At 42.2% G+C, this 8930-nt stretch overlaps 1 protein-coding gene across 1 annotated transcript; it reads left to right on the top strand.

Moving 5' to 3' along the window:
* The first annotated feature begins 6393 nt into the window (after positions 1-6393).
* LOC142290182 (gap junction alpha-2 protein-like) lies at positions 6394-7410 on the top strand. Its single transcript, XM_075334122.1, has one exon. The coding sequence runs from the start codon at positions 6394-6396 to the stop codon at positions 7408-7410; it is 1017 nt and encodes a 338-aa protein (XP_075190237.1).
* The last annotated feature ends 1520 nt before the right edge of the window (positions 7411-8930 follow it).

Below are 8930 nucleotides of genomic sequence, written 5' to 3'. Positions count from 1 at the left end.
AGAAGAGGAGGGCACTCACCGGGCTGCCATATACCAAAGAATCCGTTTATTTCAGCATCAGGTAAAATGTAAAAACAGCGGAGGGGAGGAGGGGGAAATGCACGGCACAGCAGACGACGTCCGTTTCGTGCTAAGCAAGCACTTCAACAGGCCTACAAACGCTTGACGTCAGATCCCCTCTCTTTATAGGGCAACACCCCACAGAGGAAATATCAAAAACGTATAAAATCATTTTAAAAACGCTAACAGACTGTAACATTTATAACAAAGACATCAAAAAAGCAAGACAACTCTGGCTTTTCTGATCTTATAAGAACACTGTGAGGTTGTTTTTTTCGTTTAACCCTAGGGGGCTCAGTGCATTATACTTTTATTATATATTGGGCTTCCTTTTGTAATAGAATTTTATGGAGATCTCCTCCTCCTGCCCTTGGCCCCACTAGCTCCAAACCTGCAAAAGTTTGTATATTTTTATTGGCTCCATACATATCTCTAACATGTGAAATCATTTTAGTTGCACCAATACCTGCCTCTATGGAGTGTTGATGCTCTCTAAATCTAACAAAGAGTGGCCGAATAGTTTTCCCGATGTAGTACATTTCGCACGGGCAAAAAGTGACATACCACGAAACAGACGTCGTCTGCTGTGCCATGCATCCCTCCCTCCCTCGACTCCGCTGTTTTTCCATTTTACTTGATGCTGAAATAAACACATTCTTTGGTATACGGCAGCCCGGTGAGTGCCCTCCTCCTCTTCTTTTGCTTCGTAACATGTCAGTATAATGCCTCGCATCAGTATACCTTCGTAGATACCAAAGGTGTATACTTTTATTTAGGAGGTTAAAAAAAAATTCTGAAGTTTGTCCCAGATATGAATTGTGCTTTTGTCACCATTTTCTGAGACCCATAGCGTTCTCTTTTTTTGGGATCTGTGGCTTAGTTAAGATTTTTTTTCTTTTTCTTTTTCATCTTGAGATAACGTTTTTTAATTATACCATTTTCGCGTAATGCAACGTTATGATCAGCTATTATTGCATTGTAACGTAATCTTGGCATTTGGAATTTGTTCTTCGCCATTATATATATATATATATATATATATATATATATATATATATATATATATATATATATATATATATATATATATATATATATATATATATATATATATATATATATATATATATATATATATATATATATATATATATATATATATATATATATATCTCTATCCAACTAGTTTCCCTAGGGGACTTTATCACTGCACAGTCCGATCACCTGTGCATTTCTGCTAATCAGAGCATCATCGCTCTCATCAGCAGAAGTGCAGCGTTCTTGTGAGTCACGGTGCTCTGTAAGCGCTCACAGGAAATAATCATGGTGGCATCAGGGGTCATCAGTTGACTCCATGCTACCACAGCAACATATTGGCAACCCGTGGGAACCGATGGCTGAGAGGAAAGGCGCGATCCCTGCCTCGGCCATTTAAATTGTAATGTCAGATTTTGACAGCGCGATCTAAGTGGTAAGCAGGCGCAGGTGGAGCTCTGATCCACCAGCACCTGTTAGCCACACATCTGTTGATCGGATAGTTATCAGTGAACTCTTCTGGAGTTTGCACTGTCATCACGGTCTAAACCTAGAGATAATGGGGTACTTGAACAAGCATACAGCTTGGGACAGTTAAGCTGGGTTCACACATAGCGACAGCGACAACGACATCGCTGTTACGTCACCATTTTCTGTGACTTAACAGTGACCTTGTAAGTCGCTGTTATGATCGCTGCTTAGCTGTCAAACACAGCGACGCAGCAGCGATCATAACGTCGCTACATGTGCAGAGAGCAGGGAGCCGCGCACACTGCTTAGCGCTGGCTCCTTGCTCTCCTAGCTACAGTACACATAGGGTTAATTACCCGATGCGTACTGCAGCTACATGTGCACAGAGCAGGAGCCGGCAAAAGCGGCGGAGGCTGGTAACGAAGGTACATATCGGGTAACCAGGGAAAGGTCTTCCCTTGGTTACCCGATGTTTACAGTGGTTACAGCTTTCCGCAGCTGCCAGACGCCGGCTCCTGCTCCCTGCTCGCTTCATTTCGTTGCTCTCTCGCTGTCACACACAGCGATGTGTGCTTCACAGCGGGAGAGCGACGACGAAAAAATGAAGCAGGACATTCAGTAACGACCTCACAGCAGGGGCCAGCTCGTTGCTGGATGTCACACACAGCGACAGCGACGGGACGTCGCTGCAACGTCACAGAAAATGGTGACGTAGCAGCGACGTTGTTGTCGTCGCTGTGTGTGACACCACCTTTAGGCTAAGACCGCACTTTGCGTTTCCACCTGCGTTTCAGGTGCTTTTTAGGTCCGTTTTGAGATGCACTTTTTTCATGTCAAAAGGCATGCGTTTTGATTTTCCAGCAAAGTCTATGGAAAATGGGGATTTCTAGACCGCACTTTGCGTTTTAAAACGCTGCGTTTAATTTGCATATTTTGTGGCAAAAAACATGCGTTCAAAGAAACAGCATGTCAATTGTTTTTGCCATTTTGGGTGCGTTTTTGCTAACATTGAAGTCAATGAGAAATTGCAAAAACCAAGAAACTTCAAATTTTCTGCATTTTACCTGCTTTTAAGGTGCAGAAAACATGCATTTTTGACTTCAAAAACGCATGCTTTTCTGACATTAAAATAATGGAATCATATGTCCCTTTACTTACACACACACACACACACACACACACACACACACACACTCCGACAATTAAATTAAAGAAAATTTTGATTTTATTGCTATTTTAACATTAAATATTATAATACCGCTATAATTTCATGAAATATAAATATTTTCTTTATTAATTCCAAAATTGTTTTCCTTTTTTTTTTTTTTCTTTTGTTTTCATGATGTTTGACTATTTAATCTTTATTTAGCAGTGTCTTGATGTTCAAAACGCAGGTGAAAAAGCATGTAAAAAGCGCTGAAAACGCATCTAAAACGCGGTAAATACGCATGCGTTTTTAGCGCTAAAGTTCTGAAAAAGGCAACTTTGGTCAAATCAATTAAGCCCAAAACGTGCGTTTAGAACTGCAAGTAGGTGAACGCAAAGTGCGGTCTTAGCCTTAGAGCTGTGATTAGGAGCACTGATCTGGGAGAAGGATCTTCTGCAGGCTGATGGTTTTGCAGGATTTAGAACAGTAACTTGTCAGTATCTGAGAGGGAGGATGAGCGAGTTAAGCAGCTAAGGCCTCTTTCACACACGTTTTTTGCTATCAGTCACAATCCGTTGAATTTAGAAAAAAACGGCTCTAGCGCTGGATCCATTTTTTTTTTCTCATTTACGTTTATTAGTGATGGATTGCGATGGAGGGCCTCACGTTACATCCATCATACGATGGATGTGTCGAAATGTGTCCACAGTAACGTTTTTTTGTTTGCGTCGAAAAAACGGACTAGTAATGGATGCCTATGGGTTCAGGATCCGTCGTAACCAGTCAAATGATGGTATCAAGCGACAGATCCATACTATATTATATTTAAGTTTTTTGGGTTGTGTGTTTTTTGTTTTATTTTTAACAGAGCATCCTCATGTAGCACCCCTGAAGCCATCAGGAGCTACAAGGAACTGCGTCCTGTCAAAGATGCAGGACCTACCCTTAGGGACCGCTGAAGACCAGTGCCGGTAACACCAAAACACATATATAATCCCTGCTTTTCCTTTCCCCCAAGAACTGGTGACAGGCTAGGGTTGGACCCAATAGATGGCCACCAGGGGTGGAACCAATCCAGTCCACTAGACGACAACCAGGGAGGAGGGGGTCAAACAGTCAGTAAGTGGAAGTGAAAGGAGACGGACGTAACCGTACTGACAGGAGTGTGTAACAGTGACTTGTCCTGGAATTGTTGCTGAGTCCCGTCCTTTCTCCTTGCTACTTGTCAGGCTGCAGGCGTGTGGTTACTGAAGGAGTACGGTGGAGTACTCTCGGAACCATAGCACCGACAGGGTACAGAGCCCTAGGTCAGGCAAACGCTCCAGGCTGACCTGATAAGATCTGTATGGTGAGGGGACCATCCAGGACCTCATCGACCGTAAAGTCCGGGGCACCAGCAATGACGGGAGAAACAGGGACCGGAACAGAGCACCGACCCTACAGGGTTCAAACTGCCCGCCGTACAGACTAAGACTGAAAGACTACCAGGAGGAGATACCCAGATGCTCCAAGCCACGGGGACCCACCAACCAGAGACAGGTGCAGGGGAAAGAAGCCACCAGGTTACCGCACTGGGACTAAGGGGACCAGCGGTGAGGACCAGCCTTCTTCGGGTTGCAAGCCATAACAACGCTGTGAGTAAAGAAACCAGTTACACTGCAATCCCTTGTGTGGCCTACCTTCTTTCCGCACCGAACACCATCCCCTTCCCCCAACTGTCCAGTAAATATACTGCACGGGACAGAGTACCCCATAGCCCTGGGGCGAGTCACTCAGATGAGGTGTAGATTAATTTCTTGTCTCTTTCTCTGTCTCTCCCCTGGGAAGAGCTCACTTCTATGCTATTCATTAACCTCTCTACTGGAATGTAACTACTGTGCATGCTCAGCCAGGGTCTAGGTATGAACAAGTAGCCAATCTCAATGGAAACCAACTGTACACTGTAAAAGTTAAAAGCTCTCATTGCACGAGAATGAAGGCAGATAGAAATAAGTGTTTCAATTGCAAACTTTTATTTTCATATTGTTTAACTAAAGCAATGTAATAACTTGTGAAATCCCTTTTAATACCCATCATATTGCATTCAGAGCTAAAAATGGAAGACCATCAAATCCCTGACTAATGATAGACTTTTTATATTAGTATATAGGGTAAGACTGAATTCTGATGTATATGCATCACATTCTGAGTATGCCCCACCATACACAAACTGGTTGCGGGTCTCCTGACCTGAACTCAACAGCCTCCCATATTACTATGAGGTGTCAAGCTTGGATCCATACATGGAGCATGTTTCACAGACTCCTGAATTCGGTCTAACAATGTTGCTACACCTTAGTCATTTCAATGGTCAAAACCTATTTGGGCCTCACTTTAAAGCATTATATTTTTAAGTGTAAATTATTTTGTCATCACGGCCTTATCAACTCTTACCCATGCCACTTCCTAGAACAAAGTGACTGCAGTGGCAGGAAAGCTTTGTGCCACTTCATATCTAGTTGAATTGACATTAAATTGGCATTCAGAGCCCATCAGAACACAAGCCACTCCTTTGTAACCCATTCTGGCACATAAACTAGGGCCCATGATTAGTCTATGATACCCATTTGCTCTAACAGGGCATATGACTTGTCCTGATTGGAAGACTACTTTAAGTATTTCTAAAGGCCACGTCTCACTAAGCGACATCGCTAGCGACATCGCTGCTGAGTCACGCTTTTTGTGACGCAACAGCGATCTTGCTAGCGATGTCCCTGTGTGTGACATCCAGCAACGACCTGGCCCCTGCTGTGAGGTCGCTGATCGTTACACACTGCCCTGGTTCATTTTTTGTTCGTTGCTCTCCCGCTGTGAAGCACACATCGCTGTGTTTGACAGTGGGAGCCAACGATCTGAATGTGCAGGGAGCAAGGAGCCGGCTTCTGGCAGCCTGCGGTAAGCTGGTAACCAAGGTAGATATCGGGTATCCAAGCAAGGCGCTTTGCTCAGTAACCCGATGTGTACCATGGTTGCGTGTGCAGGGAGCCGGCTTCTGGCAGCTGCGGATGCTGGTAACCAAGGTACATATCGGGTATCCAAGCAAAGCGCTTTGCTTAGTAACCCGATGTCGTTACACAGGTGGCTGGTGGCTGATCTCTGATCACTGTGGAGATCTGCCTGATTGACAGCTCACCAGCGACCATGTAGCTACGCACCAACGATCCCTGCCAGGTCAGATCGCTGGTGGGATCGCTGGTTGCGTCCCTTAGTGTGACTGTACCCTAAGTCTATAGTGTTTCTGATCCATTTACTAATTTAAGAAAACTAGCTATGTAATGTAACCTTATGAATCCTAATGGTGTGTTGAAGATACATTGTTAGGATTCTGCGGTGTTTCACAGTCTTGGAGGTCGTCACTACAAGTGTGATTTGCACACTTAGTCTCATGGTGACTGCTTCTATCTATGCTTAATTAAAAGAAGTGGAATATAAAAGGGTCAGGACAAAAAGTGTGTAAATCACATGACAACCTCAATCTGTAAAACACAGCAGAATAATATAACACAGTTATGATTTTGAATCTTACAGTTTATCATTAGTTTGGGGGGTATTTTAACCTGGAAAATATCTGTAATAATGTTTCTATCCTGTAAAATATTCTGATTCAACATTCTTGCATGTTTTTATATTTTCAGTGAACTATGGCAGGATGGGATCTGCTTAAAATATTGCTTGATGAAGTCCAGGAGCATTCCACACTCATTGGAAAAGTTTGGCTGACGGTGCTTTTCATCTTCAGAATTCTTATCCTTAGCTTGGCTGGAGAGTCTGTTTGGGGAGATGAGCAATCTGACTTTGTCTGTAATACACTGCAACCCGGTTGTACCAATGTCTGTTACGATAAAGCTTTTCCTATATCTCATGTACGATACTGGGTTCTGCAGTTCCTCTTTGTCAGTACTCCCACCTTGATTTACCTTGGGCATGTCATTTATTTGTCCAGTAGAGAAGAGAAAATGAAGCAAGGGAATGTTGAAGAAATAAGTGCTGCAACAACAAAATCAAAGATTGAGATGGATAATAAAAAAAGTCAAACATCTACTAAAAAGATGAAAATCCATGGAGCCTTAGTCTACACCTACACAGTCAGTGTGATCTTCAAAAGCCTAATTGAAGCTGGATTTGTATTCGGTCAGTGGTATCTGTATGGCTTTGTGATGCCTCCAGTTTTTAAGTGTTCAAGGGTGCCTTGTCCCCACAGTATAGACTGTTTTGTTTCCCGACCCATGGAAAAGACTATCTTCATTATCTTCATGCTGGTGGTTTCACTCATATCTTTGTTACTCAACTTGCTTGAACTTATTCACCTATTTAGCAAACAATTCCAAAAATGTGATTTAAAGATGGAAATACCTTGTTATTCTGTACCTAACTGCGCAAAAAGCTTACCAAATGGAGCCCGTTCTGATCAGTCTTACTCTAATCCTACACCAAGTGACCCGGAGCTACCAGTATACAGCAAACATCCTAGTAGGGATCACTGGTCAACCATTCATATAGAAGAAAAGGTTAACATTGCTGAGAAAGCCAAGGCATTGTCTGACGACTGGTCCCAAAGTGGTTTATCTATGATAGTTGCAGATGGTCCAGGACTAGTGGCCAACTTGGCAACCATTACATGTTGTGCACGTTCAGCTTGCAAACAACAATATGTCTAGTTAATTCTGAAGTTTGACAACACTGTATATGACAAATGCAATGTATCTATTCTAAACAATGAAACTTTCAAAATGAATGTATGACACAGCACAGTGGTTGGATTCTCACAATGTTAAGCACAAATTTATGAAAAAGAAAAATACAAATAAAAAATTGGCACATGTTGAACACATTATTGTTTGTGACTTTAACACAATAGGAGGCAAGAACCGGCACACGCCAACTGCTTTTACATTTCCGGGTACACAGTCCATCATAAGCCTTGTATAAATACACAAAAAGATCATTTTTCCTGCAAATCAGTATAAATAAATATGCAAAAACTGATTTAATGGTTTTTTTTTTTATATTTTCTCTAATCTTCCTTTTAGAGATGAGTGATCCTGAAAAGTAAAGTTCGGTACTGAACATTAACTTTACTAAAAAAAATAATCAGCGTTCGGGTGATTTACGTATCTTAAGCACTCGATCAAGTAGCGCTGTGCTCGGGTACGCTCGGTGCTCAGAACCCGTGCGAGCCGCTTGCAGTGTTTCATTGCCTCACACTGGGGGTAAAATTAGCGTTATCAGATGAAGTGTGCAGCAAAAAAAAAAGAAAATGAATGGAAAAATCCTGCCACAGAAGTGTTCTATTTATGGCTGACTGTATGTAGGAGGAGACCCGAACTTCCCAATTGATGACGTCCAATGAGGTTCGGGCCAAGTCCGGGTCCAGAGCTGAACTTTATCTAAAAGTCTGTCTGAACCCGAACTTCAACTGGTCCGCTCATCTCTAATCTTCTTTAATTTGTGGAACACCATATAATCTCTAAAATCACATTGTTATGCATTTTGAGTTCACTAATCGTTCTTGGTCATAGGATAATTTTTGCTAAAGAGAACCTGATAACTGATCGTAATGGCCAAAAGTGTTTGCACCCTTGAAATAAAGTATTTCTAGAAGAAAATTATTGCAGTTACTTATTCCAAAGGGCGGGGAATCAAATATTAAGTGGAGGGTGGCAAGAATTTTGTCTGGCCTATTTTTGGGATTTTGTGTGAAATGTCCAATTTTGCCTTTTTATTCTCTATTGTGTTTTTCTAATCTACACAAAGGAAATAAACAGGTCTATAACAAACGTGTAATTGCAAAAATGTTATTGAAGAAATACTTCACTTTGTGGAACAATTTCAAGGGTGCCAATACTTTTGACAATAACTGTACATGCTGCTCAATCCAATGGCAGTATGTATCAGGCACTAGCTGTATGATCTCACAATGGTATGTTTAACTTTGAAATGCTGCAGGACAGCAGGTGGGGACAAGCCGCTGAGGACCAACTTATCTGACTAGTCTACAGGGTAGTCTCAGTCCTCAATCCCTGGCGGCTATTAAAAATATGTTTTTCCGCAGCATTTCAGAGTCAAACATACCCGGTTCAGATTATATAGCCACTGACTGATACCTGCTGTCCATGAATTGGGCACTATGTATCAGATCTTAGGTTCTCTATAACCCCTTCAGCCCCCAGCCTATTTT

This window comes from Anomaloglossus baeobatrachus, chromosome 2, assembly GCF_048569485.1.
Source record: "Anomaloglossus baeobatrachus isolate aAnoBae1 chromosome 2, aAnoBae1.hap1, whole genome shotgun sequence".
Taxonomy (NCBI): Eukaryota; Metazoa; Chordata; class Amphibia; order Anura; family Aromobatidae; genus Anomaloglossus; species Anomaloglossus baeobatrachus.
Note: the sequence above shows the minus strand (reverse complement) of the source record. Positions and strands in the feature narration are given on the sequence as shown.

Excerpts from the sequence above, each read along its gene's own strand:
- LOC142290182 (XM_075334122.1), top strand. The coding sequence starts at position 6,394 with ATGGCAGGATGGGATCTGCTTAAAATATTGCTTGATGAAGTCCAGGAG.